The sequence below is a fragment of the Gopherus evgoodei genome, chromosome 6 (genome assembly GCF_007399415.2).
Source record: "Gopherus evgoodei ecotype Sinaloan lineage chromosome 6, rGopEvg1_v1.p, whole genome shotgun sequence".
NCBI lineage: Eukaryota > Metazoa > Chordata > Testudines > Testudinidae > Gopherus > Gopherus evgoodei.
Genome location: NC_044327.1, coordinates 74401943 through 74427697, shown reverse-complemented (window position 1 = coordinate 74427697; position 25755 = coordinate 74401943). Strand labels below are relative to the sequence as shown.

The window sequence follows — 25755 nt, the reverse complement described above, 5'->3', positions numbered from 1 at the left end:
ACCTCCCGGAGGCCAATTGAAGCGCTGTAGTGGACCAGAGTGTCTACGCTGGCACTGCGGCGCTGTAGCCCTGGTGCAGAAAGCTGTACACCTCTCATCGGGGTGGCTTTTTTACAGCAGTGCAACTGCGCAGTTTCTGCACACTAAGTGGGTTGGCAGCATGAACACCTTGGGAATTACAATGCAGAAAGCTGCTTTGCTGCGCAGAAACTTGCCAGTGTAGACAAGGCACAAATGTTAAATAGCTTGAGTTCGCTGAAGATCTTTCAGTTTTCTTTATTCTTTCTCAAATGTATGTTTTGGTACCAACAGTGTGACATACATAAACTATTCAGGGTCAGTGTTGCTTTAGCTGCAGTCAGTCTATCCTTGGGCCATTTATTGACTGGGTTTTGCTGTGATGTAGGAATGTTTCCATGGAGGATCCTAGTGTTCAACTGAGTTAAACCCTAGGTCTGTCCACAGACTTAAATTGCTCCATGACTTCACTGATGGAAACAGATCTAAAAATAATATTCAGCTCTGTGCAGACGTAGCAGTTTGAAAGGCTTATTTTACAAAATATTTTCATGTGCTTTTCAAGCTTTTAAACAGGCAGCATCTGTAAATATACTTGTTGGCATTTCTTGTCCCTGTTTTAACTTACTGATGTATCTCGCTTTCTTTTGTGCATGCTATTTGGCTGTGTCATTCTTGTGTTGTTGCTTACATATTAGTATTTAATACCAGCAAGGGCGGTGAGGTACAGCACTTAACGGTATTATTAATGAAATCTGACAACCATGGACAATGCATCCACTAGAATGCCATTTCTTTCACATGGTACTAATTAGGAAGTCTTTCTTTCAAACTAAGTTAGTGTCAGTGAAACTAGATTGGATTATTATTATTTTTTTTTTTGTTGTGTGTGTCTTTTTTAAAATCGGTAAACCTTTTTCCTAAGCAACTTACACTTTCAAAATAATTGCATTCAGACTAAACTCCCTGGGATGGAATTTCAATTATTCTCTCCTAAATTATCTCTTAAAGCCAGTGGTACTGACAGTCTTGTAATCTGTACATGCTTCTCCTGAATCAGGTTCTTAAACTTTTTTCCCCCTTACAGACTTTTTCTTTTTTTTTTTTTTTTAGGGAGCTTCCCTTTTGTTGATGCTGAAAAAGTATATCGGACATGATAGTTTTCAAGCTGGGATTGAGAATTACTTGCATAATCACAGCTACAGATCCACCCGGAGTGATGATTTATGGGATAGCATGAATGAGGTAACCATCTTGGATATTCTTAGTTTTGGTTTTCTCATGATGGATTATAATGAGATGTGAAAATCAAGACATTTTCTATTTCCTTATATTAGTGCTGCTAAATAAGATCATATGTTGAAAAGACCTGATTTATCAATCACTCTGCTCATGGTCACTCATTCCAGAATTCTGTGCGGAGATGCACAAACATAAATGAGCAAAATTTACTTTCTTCTAGCCTCCTACTATAGCCTCAAGAATTGAGGTAAAGGAGAAGAGGAGGTTCTTTTTAAAGCATTTAAAAGAATAACTGAAAATAAACTTTTCAGTCACTTCCTGTGGGAGGAAAGAAATTATTTCCCTTGTTGGAGTCCTTCCTGCTTTTATTGGATTTAAGAGATGCTCTAGTGATAGATGCCAGATAAGAACATAGATCAGTGTTAGTATGCTGAAAAATTCAGATATTAATTTTTAAGAGCATTACTTACACTTCAGTGATTTCCTGGAACTGGGCGGGGGGCTTCAATGGCACACAATTTACATCGGCTAGCATGGTGCCTAGACACTGTAAACCATCAAGATACTGTACAGACGTGCAAGAAGACTTGATCCCTGCCCTATATGGCTTGCAATCTAAGCAAACAACACAGAAACAAAGGAGATGGGATGTAAGAAAGCAAGAAGATTGATAGTGGTAACGAGCATTGTTAGTTCCATGATGCTTTTTTTGCTTAATTAAACAAGCACTTCGCTGGTGGACTAGGATTAGTAGGTCTCTTGGCTAAAGTGTATTTTGGGGAGAAGAAAGTGGAGAGTGGGCAGACTGGGCCAAAGAAGGTTTACAAGTGTAGGAAGGACACAGAAGAGCATGAGGGGGAGCTTTGTCAACTAGGTTGGGGGTGGGAGGAAGAGGGTGAATGAAATGAGAAGGAGCTGGGAAATGCCCTTTTGGAGTCAACCCCTAATCAATTAAAAAATAAATAATTTAAGAACGAATGATGAGCTTTCTCTAGAAATTTTAACAGAAGCTTTTTACAGAGAATTATTTCCTTTGGGTTAAAAACTCAATTCTATAGGACTCTTCCATAAGTGTAGGATGTGCAGATCCTTGTAGGCCTAGACCAATAACTTGAATTTCAGATGGACAGTGAGGGCAGCTGAAGAAGAGAGAGCTGGACGGAATAGCAAGTAATATAGGTGATTTGAACAGTGACAAACTTTTTTTCCTTTAGAGCCTGGTCCTGCAAGTTGTTTCAGGTAGGCTGACCCTAGTGCATACACACAGCTTCCTCCCCACCCTTAAAATTAATCCATAAGTTACTTGCTCTGTTTTCCTCTGTCCACATCCTACTTCAGCCTGCTTGGCATTCCCATGTTTCCCTTTATTTGGCTGTCGCTTGGATCTCTTCCATTCAAGAAGATAAAACACTTGTTCACCTCAGTGACTGCTAACAAAATTGGCAAGCCAATACAGAATAATTCTGCACAGGGGCTTAACCTGCTACTTACATTGGCACTAGTTTCAAGATGACTCTTGTGTGGTAAGCTGAGGATAGAATTTGACAAAGAAATGAACAATACCCATTATCGTCCTGTTGAAAGTGAATATCTTTGTGTTTTACAGATCACAAATGGAACACTAGATGTAAAAAAACTGATGAAAACCTGGATTCTGCAGAAAGGATTTCCCTTAGTAACTGTTAAAAGAAAAGGAAAGAGTCTCTATGTCCAGCAGGAGAGGTTCTTGCGCAGTGTGGAATCAGAAAATTGGACGTCAGATGCAAGGTTATTCTCCCTCAGCACTCAGAAAATATTTACCTTTTACTTCATGCAATTTAACTGTCTTCAAAGCGCATATTTGTTGTGCTTTGGCACATTCAGAGCTCCAGTAGTTTTCTCGAGAGAGCAGTACACACAGAGGTATTTTATTATCTGCCTTGAAAAATAAGAGTCCCTGTCTGCTTCCAGCTCAGCAATTGAAATAGACCTTACATTGCTTTTTCTTGGAACAGAGTTCATCATAACTTAAATTTTATGGATTCATTTTTTTGATGTTTTTAATTGGCTTCTCCTATTGTGCACTGGAGTTAATCATACAGCAGTCAGGATTATGTAAAGTAAAAAAAAAATTTTTTTTCAAGTAGTTGCAGTGTTTAATCTTCAAGCTCAAGTAGTTGGGGCACATAAAGGATGGGTATATGGGGATGAGATAGAAGGTAGATGAGAGGAGTTAGCAAACGAAGTAGCATTCTGCAGAGGAATGCTGATGGTGTCTAAAGGACAGGGAAAAAATTTTTCTTGAACCTGCACATTTTCCTGCCAGGCCAAATCTGCAGGCTGAGTGCTGATAGAGGACAGTATAGACTGTGGATAAGGAAGCTCTCCCCCTAACAAAGGTTAAGACTGACCATAAATTAGCATTTGTGTATGTCAGTTAATAGCTAAAGATTCCTTGTTTAGGAATAATATTCATAGTAGTGGAGGAATAAATGGCAATAAACATCTTTTTTTATGGGTGGTTAGCTACTGGTGCAAATACAAAGCAACTGATAACTGCAAAATTCAATTTGTCAAATGTACTCCATTACCAGGCACTTTATCCTTGTTGTATAACAAGACAAGAACATTCTCAAACTGCAAACTGTGGTTTTCTCTACCACAGTTGAAATTTAATAGGGAGTTGGGGGCACTTCACATCACGCAAAATTAGGCCCTTAAAGACCACTCGTCTTTGTGAGGATTGGAAGGTTGGTTTTGTACATCTGTCTTCCTGGGTTTTCCATGGATATCCTTTTGGAGTTACACTTATGTGAATAGCTCTTGAAGGATGACTTTTCAGGTGAATAATTTATAGTGATTTGTGTGGAAATTAGTGTACAACCCATTTTCCCTCCGTGGGTTTGCCCTAGATAAAATTACACTATTAATTGCGCTGTTAAACAATAATAGAATACCATTTATTTAAATATTTGTGGTTGTTTTCTGCATTTTCAAATATATTGATTTCAGTTACAACACAGAATACAAAGAGTACAATGCTCACTTTATATTTTTATTACAAATATTTTCACTGTAAAAACAAAATAAATACTATTTTTCAATCCCCCCATTACAAGTACTGTAGTGCAATCTCTTTATCATGAAAGTTGAACTTAAAAATGTAGAATTATGTACAAAAATAAACTGCATTCAAAAATAAAACAATGTAAAACTTCAGAGCCTACAAGTCCACACAGTCCTATTTCTTGTTCAGTCAATCACTCAGACAAACAAGTTTGTTTACATTTGCAGGAGATAATGCTGCCCACTTCTTGTTCACAATATCATCTGAAAGTGCGAACAGGCATTCTCATGGCACTGTTGTAGCCAGCGTTGCAAGATATTTACATGTCAGATGTGTTAAAGATTTAAATATCCCTTCATGCTTCAATCACCATTCCAGAGGACACGTGTCCATGCTGTTGATGGGTTCTTGTTGATAACGATCTAAAGCAGTGAGAACCGACACATGTTCATTTTCATCATCTAAGTCAGATGTCACCAGCCGAAGATTGATTTTTCTTTTTTTGGTGGTTCGGGTTCTGTAGTTTCCGCATTGGAGTGTTGCTCTTTTAAGACTTCTGAAAGCATGCTCCACACCTCATCCCTCTCAGATTTTGGAAGGCACTTCAGATTCTTAAACCTTGGGTTGAGTGCTGTAGCTATTTTTAGAAATCTCACATTGGTACCTACAGTGTTTTGTCAAATCTGCAGTGAAAGCGTTCTTAAAACGAAAACATGCTGGGTCATCATTTGAGACTTCTATAACATGAAATATATAGCACAATGCGGGTAAAACAGAGCTGTAGACATACAGTTCTCTCCCAAGGAGTTCAGTCACAAATTTAATTAATGGATTTTTTTTAACAAGCGATATCAGCATGGAAGCATGTCCTCTGAAATGGTGGCCAAAGCATGAAGGGGCAGATGAACGTTTAGCATATCTGGCATGTAAACACCTGATAATGCCAGCTACAAAAGTCTCATGAGAAAGTCTGTTCTCACTTTCTGGTGACATTGTAAATAAGAAATGGGCAGCATTATCTCCCATAAATGTAAACAAAATTGTTTATCTAAGCAATTGGCTGAACAAGAAGTAGGACTGAGAGGACTTGTAGACTCTAAAGTTTTACAGTGTTTTGTTTTTGAGTACAGTTATGTAATAAAACAAAAATCTAGATTTGTAAATTGCACTTTCATGATGAAGAGATTGCACTTGGTATTTGTATGAGGCGAATTGAAATACTTTTTTTATAGTGCAAATAAATATAAAGTGAGCAGTGTAAACTCTGTGTTCTTTGTTGTAATTGAAATCAATTATATATGAATGTTAAATTTCACTTGGTATTCTATTTAACAATGTGATTAAAACTGTGATTAACTCAAAAAAAATAATTGTGAGTTAACTATGATTTAATCGATAGCCCTAATTGGAAGATGAGGATATTATTTACTCTTCTAGTATAGGATTATCTTGAATTCTTGGCTTGTGTAACTGCTTGTGCTCTTTGTTAGAGGGATTTGGGACATGACCAGTGTCCTTTTACTTTTTACATAAATCCCATACAAAACTATAAAACTTCAGAGGAAGGTTGTCTTGTGAGTAAAATGCTAGACTGGGACTGAAGTGCCTCAAGGTCAATCTGTGGCACTGCCACAGATTTACTTCAGTTTTTTTGGACAAGTGGCTTAATATTTCTGTGCCTCAGTTCTCCATGTGTAAGGTGAGGAACAGAGGAGATATGATTAAAAATGGTTTGAGAATTACTTGGATACTGTAATGATGCGGGGCATATCATAGATCTCTTAACATTTTGTTGAAATGCCATAATATGTTAAAGCAGTTTTAAAAAAAAAAAAGTGAGACAAATAGCACAACTGATTTGTATTGGATGTGACCTACTACATAAAGCTAGACTACTGTATAAGTCTGAAAAAAATATAATTTTTCTCTTACAGTTATCTGTGGCATATTCCTCTCTCCTACATTACTAGCAATTGCAGCTCTTTCCACTGTCCTTATGCATATTTACTGGACCAGAAGTCAGGTAAGTGACTTGAAGCCTCTGTAGCTAGGATGTACAGTGAAAGCAGGTTACTTCAGTTTTGTGGATCAGCCTTTGTTTGCACACACCTGAGTAGGGTTTGAGGCCAAGGGCGTGCATGGTATAAAGTAATTGCAGAGGAGAATATAACTCGGAATGATTCCATAGGGAACAGAGAACAGTGTAATTTTAATCACTTTTTTGTAGGCATGATTGCTTTAGGCTGGCTTTATCACATAAGGATACAATTAGGAACCAATGGTGCTGAGCATGCTTGGAGTACTTAGCATTCACTGGCAGTGATGTCAGGAGTGTATTAAGATCATGACAATACAGGGAGTAAACAGGACTTAGTCTTTTTGCAAGCTACCAGGTTGGAGAGAGGGCCCTTGAGGAAGTAGAGTGGGCTCTGAGCACTGTGTACTTAAGAGAATCAGCCCTGGTAGATTGACAGAGCCAACATGACTCTGATGAGGTGTATTTCCCCCTCTGATATTATTATTTACTTTTTGTTTTGTGGCATAAAATAATTACTTTGTTAGAACACTTTTTTTTAATGTTCCAGAGTATGGCAGTCTAGAACTTGGAACTTTCCCACGTTCTCCCCACCTTTTCTTTGCTGCAGTGGCCATTTTGAGTCCCTAGGTGCTAATCTGTACAGAGGGCTGGATTAACTTTCTTTTTAATGATGAAAGTGACTGTTACTCAGTATTGTACTAAAAAATACTTGGCCAGCATTGATGTAAGACAGGGACATCAGTGGATCTTTGCTGATTTACTGTACGCCAGCTGACAATTTGATCTTTTAAAATGCCTTTAATCCTACTATCATACTGATCCCTCCCCCTATCCATTACACTCATTATCTGACACATTTCTTGATGACATACTGTGTAAAAATGTCTCCTCCATTTCTATTGCTTCAAATAAACCATACAAAATTGAAGTTGAATGCTTAATGCCAATCTTGAAACCTTTATAGCTATTTTGGTATAATGTGGTCATTTTCCATAAAATGACTGTTAAAAGCACAGTAGTTTAAGCAGATAATGATTTTTTTTTTAAATTTAATTTTCACAATTGATTTACAAAATCTCATTTAATTGTTTCTGGACCTCTGCTATTTGAGATGTTGGCTGAAAAGTAGTTTACAGCCCAATAATCTGTGAGAAAACCAAGGTGTTAACTTGTGTGCACGTTCTTCACATTGTCAGACCCATTAGTCAAGTAAATAGTCAGATAGCCTCAGTGTTCATTGATAGACAAAGAATAGTTATTGCTGTTGAATGCCTTTTTTCATCATATATGTCCCCAGGTCACTTTAGGAACTGGAGAGAGGGGAAACCCATATGTGAGATCTGTAGAATCTTTAAACAGTGACTCTCCTCTAGTTTTGCACCACTTGCCTGTCTGCCTGCATTCCATTCTCTCTGGTAACAGCATATTACCATTATCTTGCAGCTGTCTTATTCCCCCACTGCCTGGTCTCCACTGCTAGCCTGACTTTATACCATGGAACTTTTCAACTAAGACTGTCTGTCTGTCTGTCTCTCCCTCCCTCCCTCCCTCCCTCCAGTATTTTTCGCCAGGCAGCCCTCTGAAATACTGACTGCACTATCAGACAAGTCTGGGTTGCTCATTTTAGCAAGATTTATTTTCGGTCTTTTTTCTGACTGCCTCCTCTTCTAGAAGGCTTATTTGTGTAATTAGTCAGTGTAGGTGATGGCTTTCAATTCTGTGACATTTTCTTTTTCAGAAAGGTTAGGTAATCCTCTTAAATAATAAACTGTTCTGTAATTGGTCTCTAGATTTGTCTGTAGTTTAGTAATGTGTTTATATCTTTTGTTCCAAGATGCTATTTGTCCATGGTTTGGAGTTTGGGGTTTGTTTTTAAGGTTACAATCTCTGTCTCCATATCTCACTCTGTGGTCACAAGTCTTGTTACAATTGGATCCAGTTGCAGAGTCCCATGTGTTTCCAGGCCATTTGGGTCTAAGGAGTCTAGCCACTGTTTCTAGTTCATAGAATATCAGGGTTGGAAGGGACCTCAAGAGGTCATCTAGTCCAACCCCCTGCTCAAAGCAGGACCAATTCTCAACTAAATCATGCCAGCCAGGGCTTTGTCAAGCCTGACCTTAAAAAACCTCTAAGGAAGAAGATTCCACCACCTCCTTAGGTAACCCATTCCAGTGCTTCACCACTCTCCTAGTGAAAAAGTTTTTCTTAATATCCAACCTAAACCTCTCCCACTGCAACTTGAGACCATTCCTCCTTGTTCTGTCATCAGGTACCACTGAGAACAGTCTAGATCCATCCTCTTTGGAACCCTCTTTCAGGTAGTTGGAAGCAGCTATCAAATCCCCTCTCATGCTTCTCTTCTGCAGACTAAACAATCCCAGTTCCCTCAGCCTCTCCTCATAAGTCATATGCTCCAGCCCCCTAATCATTTTTGTTGCCCTCCGCTGAACTTCTGCCAATTTTTCTACATCCTTCTTGTGGTGTGGGGCCCAAATCTGGACTCCAGATGAGGCCTCACCAATGCCGAATAGAGGGGAATGATCACATCCCTCGATTTTGCTGGCAATGTGCCTACTTATACAGCCCAAAATGCTGTTAGTCTCCTTGGCAGCCAGGGCACACTGACTCATATCCAGCTTCTCATCCTCTGTAACCCCTAGGTCCTTTTCTGCAGAACTGCTTCCTAGCCACTCGGTCACTAGTCTGTAACAGTGAATGGGATTCTTCTGTCCTAAGTGCAGGACTCTGCACTTGTCCTTGTTGAACCTCATCAGATTTCTTTTGGCCCAGTCCTCTAATTTGTCTAGGTCCCTCTGTATCCTATCCCTACCCTCCAGCGTATCTACTACTCCTCCAAGTTTAGTGTCAAAAGTTTAGTGTTCTGGGATGATAGAGCATGTTGTAGATCCGGGAGAGAATAGAAATTATTCTTCACAAAGGATTTCAAGATTTTGAAATTTGGCTTTTTGAAACCATAACAAAACTTGAAGACTTCAAAATCTCCAAAAGAAAATTCTGGGGGGAAAAAGTCCATTGAGTCCAAGCAAAACTTCTTAAAAAAAAAATACATTATGTATACAAATTATAAACACTGTGAAATTTAAAGATCATTTAAAAAAAAAGTTTCATTCCAAATATGCCAAATAGGACAGTTTGACATTATTGGCATTTTTTATTTGAATGTCCAGCTAAACAAAATTTTTGGCAAAATTGATGTGATTTTGCAAAGCTTTTAGATTGTTATGGAATTGCATTTGCAGGTGGAAAATTGGCCCATCAAAGCTTTTTCTGACCAGCTCTAGCAAGGTCCTGGATTTACACCCTTCTTTGAGATGTAGAGTGCCACCACTCAGCTGTCTTAGAGCCCTGAATGAGGGTTTGAGACCTCCTGGGACCGACAGCCCTTCCCAATCACATACCCATGCTCCCCAGAACCTCATCTAGAATGTATGTGCTTCTAGTTTAACCCCTTTGGGGACAATGTGGTAGGAAAACAAGTAACATAGTTTTAGCAAAGCAATTTCTCATCCACAGTGACTTTACTCTTAATGCGTTCAAGAGTTTTTTGTTGAAACTCCTGAAAACGAAGCAGAAGTCCTGAGTTGCCCTCTCCCCCATTATGATCTCAGCTCTTCTGACAGTCCAAGGTTTGTCAGCTTTCAGACCAGGTAGAGCCCATCCTGCAAGTTTTCTGGATGTGTAGATGGCAGTGCTCCCCCCAACACCCACCTGTTAACTAGAGTCTGTCTCTTTGCTGGGTGCCCGACTGAGAGACTCCAGCCCCTATCCCCCTGGGCTCCTGTGCAGAAAAACCCTTATTTCATGGGTGGTGGATCAGCAGTTGAGACCATCAAATTTGATGGACAGTAATTGCCATCTTGACAGCTTCTCAATGAGAGTTCTTCAAGAAGTTGTCAGCATCTTTCTGAGCAGGGTACTGTCTGGAAAGCAACACAGTAAGCTGCCCTTGGGTAAGGTTTAGATTTGTGTTCAGCACATAATACAAAATGGAATCAATAATTTGATAGACATATCTCACCATGTCACAGATATAATTCTGTGATCTTTACTGACTTGTGACTTGATTATGTCCTGTCTTTCACACAGTGTTGAGCACCGTGAGGCACAGAAATATCATGTTCACTCAAATGATGACTGAGCTGTAGAGAGAGGTTTATTATGTGGGTGGGCTTTTTGGGAGACCAAACCAAAGAGGTGGAGGTGTGGGGGGTGTATGTGAGTGTGACAGAGAGAGTGAGCGCAAACCTCTGCTTTTGAATCTGCTTAATTTCTTATAAGATTTTCAAGACTTACTATCCTAAAAATTCCTATTTGTTTTTCCCTGCCACCACTACCTGCTTGATGTGGAAATACACTTGCAAAGGTTTTGTTCTTTTTATTTTGAGAAGATTCAGCTGGTGAACTCCTGGTCTGAATCACCTCATTTTTAGACAGAAAGATTACTAGGAAAGCTTCATATTAGTCAGTGATGTTTGTTTCCATTGCGTTGTGGTATGTCATACACAGTTGCATCAGTTGCATTGCAGTGCATGCTGAGTTTGCCTTGTGTGTTCAAAATGGCAGCTGATATGGTCCTAGAGATGTGAGCCATTCTTTATGGTAATACAAGATTGAATGAACAAATGAAATACATTAAATAACATGGCTCTGAGATTGGCCTTTACTTCCTGGCAGTGTTAGGTTGTCTCTACTCGCTAGCTCGCTCCTTCTTCCTCCCACACAGGTAAATTATAATAATGAGAAGCTGGTTTCCTGCAAGTATGGAAACCAGTGTGTTTCAAACGTCATGACAACCTGGAATTTGGTGGTCTTACCATATTAACACACACCAGCGGGAACATCTTTTTTCTTTTCCCCTTGAACCTAAAACTAAAATTATACCACTTATTTTAGCCTAGGATAACTGTTCTCAAAAAAGTTACAATTAATATTTAATTAGGTAGGTCAGTCTGCTATCAAATATATCTGAGGGATGGGTCACAGCCAGTATTGCCAAATTGGAAAGCACAAGTCTAGTCTAAAACTATTGCATTTTATTCAGTCTTGTCACATTTGTGCTGTTCACAACTTTGAAATTGCCACCTTTTATGTCCAGTGGGATAAACTCTGTCCTCAGTTCAACCCATACTCCAAATAAATCTTTAAAAAGAGGGCTTCTCCCTTCTAATCTGCTCCTTGGTTGCAAGGGCTCATCTGTTGTAACTGGATTCCCTCTCCTCCTCCACATTACGTCCTTGGTGCTAAAATTCACCTTCTGTCTCCTGACTCTTTTATATTCTTAGTTGTAATTCAGATCCATTGAACTTCTGTAAGAATGCACAGGTGTAACTAGTGGAAAATAGTGGCCCGGTTATTTTGATTAGCCCAAATAGAAGGGGCGAACAATCCAGAGTTAAGGGGCCTTCATACAGAACACCATGCTGACTGCTGCTCCTTTTTATGACCAGGGAGCTTCTAGCTCAGATACTATCTCTGCAGTAGTATAGATGGGAAGATAATTTATCTCCTGAGTAAGCTGGGCCCAAACCATTTAGTACTCTAAACTCTCAGCATTAGAAAATAGGTTTTTAAAATGTTCAATATTAACAGCATAACTGTGTGGGTGTCTCTACCCTTCTCTCTCTCAACTAGCTACCATTGAACTTCAGGAGGAGGTGAAGTGGGTAAAGTTCAATGTGGACATGAATGGGTACTATATAGTGCACTATGCTGAAGATGACTGGAATACTCTCATTAACCTGCTGAGGACAGATCCCACTGCTCTGAGTACCAAAGACCGAGCTCACCTGATGAACAATATCTTCAGTCTTGTGGGGTAATTCTTGGTTTTGGGAGGAAGTATAGCTTTTTTAATTTTAAGTTGGTGCAAGACAAAGGATTATACTTAAGAACATTGTGGGGAAGAATGCTTTAAAGATACTTTTATTCAGTATCTGCTATCATTGATGCTGAAGTTTCAATGATAAAACATCAGATGTTGATTTCCATTCATTTAGTGCCGTCATTCATCCCTTTGTATTGTAAAGGACACCTGCTAGTTCTGTTGGCATGGAGGACAACATGTTCTTTAAGTCTGAGAGAAATGCCATGTCATTTTGTCCTATCAAAGGAAAAGTACCTGTTGTGCTTGAGCACAAGTAAACTAGTTGCTTCTGACATAATGAGAGAGAGCCATTAAAACATTTATGTACCCCTCTGTTGGCTCTGCAGCTGGAATGAAGCTGAGAACTCTGGGTGGCCTTTCTGTGACAGCTGCTTCCTTAATCTGAGTAATTTCACTTACTTTCAGGTACCACCATGCTTCACCTTATTTTTAATTCCGCCCCTTAATCAAAGGCGTGATTGTTGCCATCATTATTCTATTACAAGAACAGTAACACTTTATATATTTTTACTTCCATTTGCTTCCAGCTCATGATATAGCTCTCTTTTTTTAATTAGGAGTCTTCTACAAAGGTAGATGCCATCCTTAAGATTTCATTTTAGCCGGAAAGTCTGTTTTGAATCCATTTTAATTCTTTTTGTGTTCTTTGACCTTTTTAGTATAGGAAAAGTGTCTCTGTTGAAGGCCTTTCATCTGCTTGATTACCTAGTGAAAGAGAACCACACTGCTCCAATCAGTCAAGCTCTGTTCCAACTGAGTCTCGTCTATGACCTCATAGAAAAAAGAGGAATGCTGAATCTTGCAGCAAGAGTAGTGGTACGTCTTCCTCTTCTCCATATCAGTGTTTGAAATATTTTCCCATAAGATCGATTCACAACTGTGTTCTCTGGTCAGACTCTGATGGACCAACATTCTGGAATCTCATTGGCTTGCCTTATTTTTGTAAGGCTATTCTGTCAGTCTGCCCTGAATAATAAAGGTTGTTAATTATTCTGAGGCAGGGACTGTGTTTTCTTGTTCTGTGTATGGTACCTAGCACAGTGAGGGTCCTGGGCCATGACTGGGGCTCTTAATGTGCTACTGCAATAGATATTCAGTAATAAACTCTTTAAAATCCAGGTCCTCTTCTGCTACAGAAATGGGGAGAAAACACCCGAGTTTGCTATTTCAAAAGTTTTTGAATCTGACTAGTATGTCTGGAACCTGACAGTTTCATCCAGATTGGGACTAGAGGTCTAACATTCAGATGCAGAGAGTCTGCTTAAATTTATTTACACCCACTAGCTATGTGTATGGTAGTCTAATTGGGGGTTGCTTAAATAGGGGGTGGTCTACACAATCTTACACCCTTAAATTAGTTCTTTATCTTGCTTGTGAATTCCTCTCTGAGCAATTAAATGTGTCTTGGTATTGCTTACTGTCTTTCACCATCTAGAACAAAGTTGAAAAGCTACTTGGAAGCAAAATTGAGCAACAGACTTGGACTGATAATGGGACCTTATCTGAACGAGAGTTCCGGTCTACTGTGCTAGCCTTTGCCTGCTCCCATCACTTGGGAAACTGTAGCACCACTGCCACCAAGCTGTTTAACGAATGGAAGGCTTCCAATGGCACAAAGAGGTAAAGCACAAACTAGTCTAAGCATATTCTGTTTATGTATTTGTCGCTTCTCCACATCTGTTTCGAAGAAAGATCTTAATTCGTCTTGGCCACCGAAGTACAGAGGCTATGCTTCATTCAGCAGTTTTTACAGCATTTCTTTTGAATATAGCATGGCATAAAACAAGAGGAACTATATTTTAGAAATAAAACTTTGTATCCACAGTGTTGTTGAATGTGACTGCTGTACCTACTAGATAATTCTCACTTGAGTTTACAGCTTAAAAATTCAGATGGTAGCACATTGTAGCTGTTCTTGCATAGTTAACCTTTTCACCTTCCAGAACTCTCTCTGCTGAGTCATTGTGGATTTTGTATCATAGCGTGTCTGAGCCTTTTGCATGATTAACTGTGATTCCATGTATTCTGTAACTCAGCTGTCCCCAATTGCCTAGAATCTGAGTGATGTCTCCCTGGAAATGAATTAATCTGGTCCTACAAAACTACTATTACTACCAAATTAAGTGTTCTAGCAAAAGACATCACTTGTGCTATTTGCCTAAAGCATGTATGTGGTGATTTCTTCCCTACTGTTTCATACAGGCCTGTTCTTGTTTTGTAACCTTTTTATAGTCTGCCTACTGATGTTATGAAGACTGTATTCTCAGCAGGAGCGAAAACTGATGATGGCTGGGAGTTCCTTCTAAGCATGTACACATCTTCAGTTTCTGAAGCTGAGAAGCACAAAATGCTTGAAGCTCTAGCCAGCACAGAAGACGTTAGAAAACTGATCTGGTAAAAAATTCCAAAAGATTGTGGTGGTGTAGTTGTGGTGTTCCCAGAATATGTGAGAGACAGTGGGGGAAAGAGGGAAGGGGAAGTGAGGTACTCTTTATTGGACCAACTTCTGTTGAGGAAAGAGACAAGTCTTCAAGCCTCACAGAGCTCTTCTTCATTTCAAAAGCTTGTATCTTTCACCAACAGAAACTGGTCCAATACAAGATTTTTTTTTTTTAACCTCACTGTCCTTGTCGCTCTCAAAATATTTATGTAATGTATAAACTTAAAAAAAACAAAAACAACAAAAAAAAACAAAATCCCAACTTCTTTGGAAATGTGGATTTTCCCCTCAACATTTAAAATAACTGACTGGTTTTCTTACATTGGCTAAACATAGTGCTAGGAAGACTTTCTTTTAGTAGGCTTCTGCTTATTAAAGCAAATTTGTAGCTGTAGCAAGGCAATGCCTCACCAACGTGGCACCTCCTGCTGGTTGTCCAGGGAATTAGCTCTTTTTTCCAGCTCCAGAGTGCCCTCTGCCAGCTGTTGTCTTGCCTGCCACTGGCCCCCGTGTCCCTCCTGCACCCAGGAGTTCTGCCCACCTCAGCAACCCACAATCTGGATCTCCCCACCCAGGGGAACCCCCAACCCTCTATCCCCACCTTGCCTCAGTGGCTACTGCCAGTCACCATCTAGCCCCCGCTCACTGGGGCAGACTGCAGTCTGTAAACCCAAGTACCCTTTCATAGGCCTTCACCAAGGCCTGCAGCTTGGGGTTTTATCAAGTTGGAGCTCCCCAGCTCCCTCTGCCCTTCCCCCGCACTGCTCCACATCAGGTACCCTTCTTGGCTCCCAAACAGTCAGGTCCTTCTTTCTCAGAAGCTAGAGAGAGAATGTCTGAGCTCGTGGCTCAGTTTTTTATAGGTCCAGCTGTGGTCTGATGGGGCGTGGCCCTAGCTGTGGCTGCCTTCCCCATCAGCCTAGTCTTTGGCTCGCATCCCCAGCCCTCTCCCAGGGCTGGCTGTAACCCTTTTAGGGCCATAGCAGGTGACGACCCCTCTACACCCCAACACATCAGGAACAGGATTCCATATAATCAAATGCAGCGGTCCTGATACTCTGCTCACTTGTGCTGGTGGAAATCATTAGAAACTCCCTAGAATTCAGTGTAGTTAACACTGCTTGGAACGTATAGTAAGAGGAGACTCAAGCTTGAAAGCTTTGCACTCTTGGAAGATCAGTGTGGAGTTGCTTTAGATTAGAAATCCTGTGAAGCCTTCAAAGTCACAGGCCTATTTCATAACAAAGAACCAAGAGTTCAGGTAACTTGCTTGCTGTGTGGATGAAATCTTGAACTTGCTTTATGCAGGAACTAAGAGGCACCTTATCTCCAACACCTACAGCCGTTATCTGTATGTTCACTGACCACTTCAGAGGTCTGTCTGGAGGGTGTAGCAGAGACTGTGAAAGGTTTCCATGACTGCTGTGCTGTGGGACTAGTGTAGTTTCTCATGATTATCAGTGAATTTTGTTTCCTCTTATGACCATGCAAAAGTCACTGAGCCCCTGGCACTTTGATGGGAATTAAATGACTCATGGGCTTTGAACCTATTCTGTATTTCATGGGATTGGGCCCCATGTGTGGCATTTGGAAACCAAAAGTAAATAATGAATTTTGCAGTATTGGCCCTGGTAGTTGACTACATCTAGTTTCTTGAGATATCTGTAAAAGATAAGAAAGTATATCTGTAAGTAGCCTCTGACCTACCATATACTCTGGCTAAGTAACCTATGAGAGCCACTGCAGTCTAGCTGTGAAATGTTTGTATAGTAGTTTTGAGTTGACTGGATCTGTTTTGTCTCTTAGGTTAATGCAAACAAGCCTGGAGGGAGACCTCATCAGGGCACAGGAACTTTCACATATCATAACAACTGTCAGCCAAAGTCTGCCTGGGCACTTGTTGGCCTGGGACTTTGTCAAAGAGAACTGGGAAAAGCTTATACGGAAGTAAGATTGTTTGGTCTTTAATTATTAAATTAATTACTAGCATGAAGTGTTAGGTGCAGCATTTGTGTGCATGCATTTTTTCCACCGCAAAATAAGAGACTGAGCTAACTTGGAATAAAATTTTGAAAAGTTCCCAAGTCCCATTTCTTCCCCCTCCCCCCAAAAAAAATGGTTTAGGTAGTTAATTTCCATTGTTGTTTGTCACCCCTAGAGACTTAGGCTCACATGTCAGTTGCCTGGTTCAGAAAATATTAGCCTGTCCTTATTAAAAGGACAGTGATATGAAACTTTAGAATGGTGCATGTATTGTTCTTCATTCTATGGTGAATAATATCTTGCATCCACAGTGATCTCTCAGCATGCTTTGAAACAGGTTGGAAAAAGGTGTTTTTCCTTTTGGAGACACTGAAAGTTCGTGTGTGTTGGGGGGAACTCGTCTTCAGAAATATACTTACTTTTCTTGGAACGTCACAGCTTGTTGCAAGTGTTACAACTTTAAGCTGTTTTTCCCCCCCCAAAATTGTGTTACTATATGATTAGAATAACTCAATGTGGTGATCAGGTTCCAAAAAATTCACTTTTTCAAAAAAACAAACCAAAACCAAAACAAAAAGCCATTAAGTAATTTTCAAATTTTACCCTTTGTTGCTTGAAGTCTTCTTTTTAAAAAGTATGCAAAGTGCACTTGGTTCATCAACTGGTTACCACACGTTACTTTTCTTCCTTATTTTTTCTTCCATATTTCAGGTTCCACTTGGGGTCGTTTGCTATCCAGAATATAGTTACTGTGTCAACCTTTCAGTTTTCAACAGAGGCCCATCTACTTGAGGTTGGTGGTGTAAAGTACTATTACCTAAATGTTGGCTTCTCCCCAAAAAATTGTGTGCACTTGCTATTGATACCATACCTGGCATGTACATAGTGCATTTCACCATAGATTTAAAGATCCTTTTTCAATAGTGTATGACTATTAGTATTCCTATTCTATACATGGGAAAATAGTCAGAAAAGTGACTTGCCCAAGGTTACGTAGAAAGTCTGTGGCTATCACCCATGTTAGAGATAATTTGGCTATGACTTGAGCATGCCAGTAGGAGACTGAGCCAAAGGTGGCTTTGTCTTTCTGATTCCAGAACCGCTGACCCTATCCAGGTCTCTGGTGTATGATAGAGCAGCCTAAAGGTCGCTGCATTTTACTTTGGCTATCAGGAGCCCTAAGAGGTCATTCTGGCAGTTGAGAATCAGCCAGTTGCTGAGATGCCACAGCTGTCTCCCTGTTTTCCTTACTCACACCTTCTACTCTAGTAGCTTACTAGGGTAGAAGGTGGCATAGAAGCCACTATAGCTTCTTCTGTAGACGGTCAACTTCTAGGGAAAGGGTTAAAGATCAAAATCTTTTAAAGTTGCCCAAGTCAAAACGTATATGCATGCATAATGTGTGCAAATCTTACCTGTACACAGAATTTATTTTCATATGCTTTAGCATGTACATACTTTGTTGTGTCAAATGCCCCAGTGATAAGTGGATTTTCAGTATACCAAAGAGAATAATTTCAGGCAATCTCGTTTGTCACAAGAACAGAATCCTTCTCCAGAAAGCTAGTTTATTTCTGAGTGCTGTATGACTACAACTTGATTGTGCTTTGAGTGAAAGGTAGGGGATTCCATCAAATATACAGAATTTCTTGTTGAATTTTATTGAAGCTGCACAGATCATTGCTGCAGTTCCCATGAGCTGCAATCACTCCAGATTTTCAGTAGCCCTCTTGTGCAATTTGCCAACTATGTGAATGTGGATGATTGGTGCTTTGTGCTGGGGGTGGAGGGTGGGCAGGTGACACGCTCTTAACTTGGAAACTGCCTACATTTCTCAGCCTGAAATGCACATTTTCCTTACTCTGCAGGTTAAAACTTTCTTTGAGTCCAAGTCAGAGAAGATTTCTCAACTTCGCTGTGTCAAAGAGGCTATTGAGACAATTCAGCTGAATATTAAGTGGATGGAGAGGAACCTAGTGATGCTGCAGCAATATCTGTAGAGAACACAATGTGTGTGTGTGTGTGTGTGTGTTAGACATTAAGAGAGCTTGTGAACTGTTGCTTTTGCAAAGGCCAAGGTGAAACCAGGCAGCGCTGCAACATTGTTTGCACTATTAGGGGTTCTAGTTAGCTCAGGGCACATCTCACCTAAGTTTTGTTTTTCTTTTGGTCATTTGTGGGCCAGATGTAGATATTTATTTATTCTGGAACTGTGTTCATTTATAGACCAAACAGCTGCATAAATAACTAATAAGTACAGTAATTTTATATTTGAAACATCCTGTCATTTGAAATCCTGTCCTATTGTTCTCAACACTGGGTAAGTATTGAAAAAGAGAGCAACAAAGGAAAAAACTGCCATGAGAGATGCGTCTTTTTTTTTTTTTTTTTTTTTTTTTTTGCAGAGCGCTGGCTAATCAGTGTTCTTATGCAAAAACTGTTGGTAGCTTGGGCATAGTTTTTGATGATCTAAACGTTTTTTTCTAGACGTTCTAAAAACATAAGAATATACAGCTATCATTATTATATGTATCTTTGTCTATTAAGTGGCCAGGTGCTACTGATACTATATGAAAAGAAAACACAGCCAAATAGCAAATATGGATGTTTTAGGAGGGGAGAGATTTTCAGAAGCATCTCAGTGACTTGGGAGCACATGACCCACTGAAAATCAGTGAGGAGTGTGCTCCTAACTCATTAGGCACTTTTAAGGGTCAAACGTTCAATTGCCAGACTGTATTTATTAATATTGTTTTGTTGATGTCTGAGCAACAGTGCCCCTCCACTCCACCCCAAAATGCCATAGGAAGTTGCTCCAGACTAGTTCTGATGGTGGACTGACCCCTGATTGACTACTAATCCTTTTCACCATTCCTCTTTGCGGAGGGCCTGCATTTGGTACATGTGTGCCAAGCATTTTCTTTGGGTCTTTATATTCTTCACTTAATTTTTCAGTATCACTGGTATGATTTGTGTACACAGCTTACTCTGTAATGCTTGCTTGGTGTAACACAGCAGTGGGGAACTTTTTATCTGTATTTGGATGGTATCGTGCAACAATTATTGGGGACAAAGCCTAAAGCCTTTTCTGAGAACAAGTGCCCTAAAATCCGGCATGATAGGCTAAAAGGCAGGATAGCCACAATACAGGGTGCCTTTTTTCTAAAGCAATTCACATATAAGGCCCTTTTAGAGGCCTGGTGTAAACAGAGTTGTACCTCCTTAACTAAAGAGACTATTTTTATACCTGTTTAGTTAAAGTGGTGGAAAGAGAGAATGTGTGAATATTCTTATGCCTGTTTAAAGCTGGCTAACATCACATTAGTTTGCATCAGAAAACTTTCCTGTACAGCCAAACTGATATAACAAGTTTTAAACCAATGTAAGAGAATCCAAACAAACAAGTTGCATCAGTTAATTAAATGGATTTAAGTTAAACCAGTGCAAATATTGTGCAGAGAGAAGCCCTGAGAAAAATTTTCTTCAAAAGGTGGGGAGACTACTTTCAGTCATAATCAGGTTTCACTTTGAATTTGTCACCATTTTAATACATTCTCTGGTTTTTAAAATTTATAATGACTTTCACCTGCAATTTGTGATAGTAATGTGCAAGAGAGGTAGGTAGGTGATTAGTGAAAACTACCTAGGGAAAATTATAGTATTTGTTGGCTTTTCATCAGTAGGTATGTACTAAATCATTTGAACTATGCAGTTTCATTTCCATATTTTGTGCTTCTCTGACAAAAGTTTGGGGAAAAATTTCCTCAATTTGCCAGTAGTTTACTTTAAAAATGAATTTTGCAGTTCTAACCTTGAAAAGGAATGTTACTCCTCATGGGTGCGCAAAAAACCCTGTCAGCAAGTGGAAATGAATGCATTTTGCATGCACTGAAAGTGGATTTGTACTCATCCTCAGTAATTGAATTAGATGTAATTCTAATTCATTGTGTTCTTAAATCACTTGTATTAACTGCATTGTGCAGTGATGTTTTCCCCCGCTCCCAGTTAATGTGTTAGTTACATCTCTGTATATTCTTTGTGTGTTTTGCACCGTGTTTTTTTTTTCCTTTTTCCATTTCCCCGGTCTTTTAAATTTTTTCCCCATCGACAGCAGCAAAGATGATGGATGTCAAACTTTGTAGAGTGAGAACTAATATAATCACTTAAAATCCCAGAGCTGGAATTGAGGAATGTTCTACCATTGAGCTTAAACATGTTACTGGTAATGTAGTCTGTATTAGAAAATACCACACACTTCCATTTTAGAGTGCAAAATATAGTAAAAACTGAAAAACAGAGTTTGGAAAATCACAGCTTTAAAAACCAAAAAAAAACAAAAACCAAAACCAAGAAAAAACCCCAAGGATTGTTTGTTTCATTTTGCCACTCAGTGAACTGAATTTTTCACCTTTTTTGAACATGATTCATGTTTTAATATCACTTGTCCTTCTCTGGAGTGCATAGTATGTACTTGGGAGCCAACTCCTATTGACTTCAATGAGAAGCTTTTCCTTGACTTCAGTAAGAGTTGGATCAAGCCCTGATACTGAAAAGCACTAAGAACCCTCATCTCTTCCAGAGCTCAGTGGGAATTGAGGAGAATTGGCATGGCTAAGGATCAAGACACAAGGCATGTTTTACATTAAATGAGTGGATCCTACCAGTTCTTTTGTCTTCCAGTCAAAAGAAATACACACATTGTAGCAAAACACTTCTGTTACGATTCCATAATAGTTTACAGGCAAACCTTATAGAACAAGAGGCTGTGTAAGTTTTGGGCCATTGTCGTTTCACATGTAAAATTAGCCTAACGGGAGAAAAATGTGCTAAAGAATGAGGTTTTTTAGCTTTATCCCTGGAAAACAGAGCAGTCTGCATGCTGATGTATCTTTGATTTTATTAAAATTGCAAATTCATTTAATTAATGCTAAATCCTGCATTTACTTTGTCATTCATGAGTTTTTTGGCTTCTTAAATTTACTCCATAGTATGGAACGGATCAGGCTGTGAGGAGAGAAGGATCCTGAAATGGATCATATGTGGCTGTTTAGATCTGATTGTAGCAATGGTCTCTGCCTTATGGATTATATTACAGTGACATGCAAGGTCATATTCTACCTGGAGATTGGAATAAAAGGAGGCCATACTTTTTTGCAGTGGGACAGTAAAACTCCTGTTCCATATCTGGTATGTTTTTTTTACTCTTTAGGCTAGAGGTTTTAATGCTATTCATGTTCGTTTGGAGGTCAATGATACTTTGTTTCCTACTCCCCACGCTGTTTGAGTAGGGTGGCAATTTGTAGTAGTCCAGAGGCTTTCATTTTTATATATTAAACCACACACACAATATTCCAGTTGTATTCCCAATCTTGTCCCCCTTCACATTAACAAAGTAACTCAAATTCTTTGTCACCTATTTCAAACCTTAGTTTGCTCTCTTGGATGTATCTCTCCATCCCAGTCATTGAGCTAATTTCTGCAAGCACATACTCATCCTCCAAATGTTCACCTGCCTGCTCGTGGGAAAGCTGAAAACACCAGTTGCTAGAGCGATGCAAACTGTAGGGGCACCTTGATAACATGTGGAAATTGGAGATATTACAATTTTCCGAATTTGGATATGCACTTTGGATTCCTTCATGAATTGAAAGTATGTTGCATATAGAATTGTACTTCAGCATTTACACAATCTGACATCTTCCAGTAACTCAGTACAGAAGCATATGTTGCATATGCTTCCATAAGCAGTGATACATGTCATAGTAGGTACTTCATCACTATTGAATTGAACCTACTCTAAATTTTAGTTTATAAAACCCTGCTTTCATAAAACACCTGCACCTTTTCCAAAACAGCATTGTCAATCTGAAGAGCTCACTTTTACTCTAGAAGTGATATTAATTTTGTACCTGGCCAAAGAGATGGTTTTTGCCATAGAAATATTTACATTTCACCTGCTTACTGCATCTTGCAACATTTGAGGCATTTTATGTTGGACATGCATTGTAAAAGTAATGCTTTAAGGAACATGGTAATGGCCTTCATTGTGTTGGGGTTTTTTAGTGACCATATGCTGCAGGAATTCTGACCCTTGAAGTGAATTCTGCTTTATGATGGCATATCTTTTACCTGTTCTATATTAGATGGAACATTTCTTTTCCAACAGATTGGTCTTCCCCTCCGCTGGAAGATGTTATCTTTCATTGCACTCTGAAATTTAAAACAACGCTGCCTCATTAACTACACACTTTTGTATGCATTTTATGCGTCTAGGCTTGTATTTTAGATTATATTGCTAAAGAATTTAAACATCTAGTTTTTCCGTTTAAACCTGCCGCTGAAGTAGAAATACAGACTTTTATTCGTGATAACTTAGTTTTGATCAGGCATGTTTTTTTGAGTTGACCATGATGGCATTTAGCAAATTGCAGTAAAATATTGAGAAAAGATAGGAGCTTGAATGGATTTAAATGCATTAAAATTTGGATTCTTATTAAAGTTCAGTAATATTTTCTATTCAACGAATTAGGGAATGGAGTATTTTGAGAGCAAATTGCATCAAACCACTGCTAAACTTGTAGTCAGACAAGAGTCCTATATTCCAGTATTTATAAAGTTAAATAGTCCTGAAGAATGATACCTTTCAAATTATTTTGGAAATGTTAAATACTATAAGGACTTGTAAAGGGAGAACACTTGTATATTTCTAAAATACTTAAAATACAAGTACAATGTACAATCACATGTGAGCTTTGCATGGTGAAATTCCAGGTTGTACAATACTTGCCTTTAGGTGGTGGTGGGGGGAAAGCGGGTTTGAAAAAGTGTATGTGTATACATGTATAATGCATACACGTGCAGATCTGTTTTTGTTCCATTTTGTATGGGGTGGGGAGCTTATTTTCTTTATATTTCAGATAAACTTGATTGCATATAACTGGCACTGATGAAAAGGCATGTATACTGCAGACACTGTGGCTTTTGTGAGATGAAAATAAACTATTTAAATACAAATTGCTCTTCTTCTTTTTTTTTTTTTTTTTTTGTAACTACTATATTCACCTCATTAGTGTATGGTTTTGAATTGTTTTCCTAGATTTTTAAAGCTGGAAGGCAACACTTGATCATTTAGTCTTACCTCCTTACAGGCCATTAAATTTCATCCAGTTACCCTGGCCCAGTAACTTGTGATTGACCTTCCAGAATCCAGTTTTGATTCTCCATCTCGTGAAGTCTCCAATCACTTCCCTTTGTGATTTGTTCCATTGGTTAATCTGCTTCTCTGTGGAAAAAATTATGCCTGATTTTCTAATTTGAATGTATCTGGCTTCAGCTTCCAGCCTTTGGTTCTTATTATCCCTGTGTCAGCTAGATTAAAGAGCATTTTAGGATGCAATATTTTATCCCCATGAAGGTACTTATACCCTGTAATCAAGTCAACTCTCAATCTTTTTGATAAACTAAACTGCGCATTCTCCAATTTTGATATCCTTTTTAAAGGGTGGATACCAGAACTGATGCAGTATTCCAGTATCGGTCTCAATGCCATATATGTTGGTAAAATCACTTTCCTATTCACTACTTGCTATTCCCTTGCTTATACATCCAAGGATCTCATTAGTCCATAATAGTGCAGCATCATATTCAGAGCTCATGCTAAGTTGCTTGTCTACTGTGACCCCTAAATCCTTTTCTCAGTTACTGTTTCCCACAATATAGCCCCTGCTATTCTATAGGTATGACTTGCAATCCTTGTTCCTAGATGTATAACTTTGCATGTGCCTGTATTGCATTTTGTTTGAAGGACTCAGCTTACTAAGTGATGCAGATCTTTCTTATGACTGCTGTGTCCTCCTCCATTATTTACCACTTCCACCAATTGTTGTCCTCTACAAAGTCTATCAGCAATTGTTTGACTTACTTCCAGATCATTGATGAAATTGTTGAATAGCATCAAACCTAGTGCTGATCCCTTTAGAGACAAGGGCATACCACTCAATTAGCACCCAGGCTCACTGGCATGTTGTTTATCCCACCACCAGGCAGCAGCAGTGGCAGAGGAAGCTGCATAGTCCTGGCTCAGGCACCACCAGCATTTGCTCTCCCCCCTCCACTCCCCAGGTAATAGTGTAAGGAGCACAACTTGAACACTCTTGCAGTCCTCAGATTACCCCAGTATTCCAAAGATTATTAAAAATTAAACAGCAGGCCAGAGATCTCTTCAGCCAACTCTTTTATGATTTCTTGGGTGCAAGTTATCTGAGTCTGCTGATTTAAAAATGGTTATCCCTAGCAGATGTTGTCTAATATCCCAGTTACTAACAGTCTGAAAGTAATATCATACTTGTGATGTAAGTACATCACCCTGCATCTTTCCAGCTACAGAACAGAAATATTTACTTTAAATGGTAACTAAACCAGTTCTATACACTAGATACTGACTTTCCTTGCCTAGTTTTCTAATGAAAAATTTGGGGAGAATTTGACTAGGCTCATTTGGCTCAGTCAGCAGCACATTGCAATATCTCACAGGCTGCAAAAGTTAAGGAATGAAGTCCAGATTCTAGCAGGTAATGGTGTCCTCTACTTTTGTGTGTGTTATGTCCAGTGCAAGTAACTCCTTAATGGTGCCATAGTGCACTGTGGCCATGACAGGGATAGTGTCCACCTTTCTGAATTAGCCTTTGCTGTGCTAAATCCCTTTTTATAACCATGTTACAGATGGAGAAACCAAAGTACAGACCGATTAAATGATTTGTTCAAGGTACGCAGCAGAGCTGTTGCAGAGCCAGACATAGAACCCAAATCACCTGATTCCAAATCCAGTGCTCAACTTTTCCCTTATCTAATAAACTTTTTTTTTTATTATGCTGTATCCTAAGCAAGGAGCTGAAGAACTTCCTGAGCCTAGATGATGGAAGGATTTGTCTAATACTAAGCATTTTAGCTCTGCTGCATGGTTGGATGATAAATGAAGGGATTGTCTTTAAGATAAAGTATGTTGAGAGCACTAAGATTAGTACCAGAACCTTAATTGTCCAGGTGTCACAGGGGGTGGTGGTACATTATAAGAACCAGGATAA

At 39.2% G+C, this 25755-nt stretch overlaps 1 protein-coding gene across 1 annotated transcript in view; it reads left to right on the top strand.

Moving 5' to 3' along the window:
• The window catches only part of LNPEP (leucyl and cystinyl aminopeptidase), a 102413-nt gene extending 78727 nt beyond the window's left edge, over positions 1-23686 (top strand). Inside the window, exons 9-18 of the mRNA XM_030565840.1 lie at positions 1132-1263; positions 2867-3027; positions 6241-6329; positions 11997-12180; positions 12909-13065; positions 13685-13869; positions 14482-14643; positions 16496-16636; positions 17384-17465; positions 18541-23686. Of these exons, the coding sequence (XP_030421700.1) occupies positions 1132-1263; positions 2867-3027; positions 6241-6329; positions 11997-12180; positions 12909-13065; positions 13685-13869; positions 14482-14643; positions 16496-16636; positions 17384-17465; positions 18541-18672 (1425 nt within the window). The 3' untranslated portion in view covers positions 18673-23686. The remainder of the gene's footprint in view (positions 1-1131; positions 1264-2866; positions 3028-6240; positions 6330-11996; positions 12181-12908; positions 13066-13684; positions 13870-14481; positions 14644-16495; positions 16637-17383; positions 17466-18540) is intronic.
• The last annotated feature ends 2069 nt before the right edge of the window (positions 23687-25755 follow it).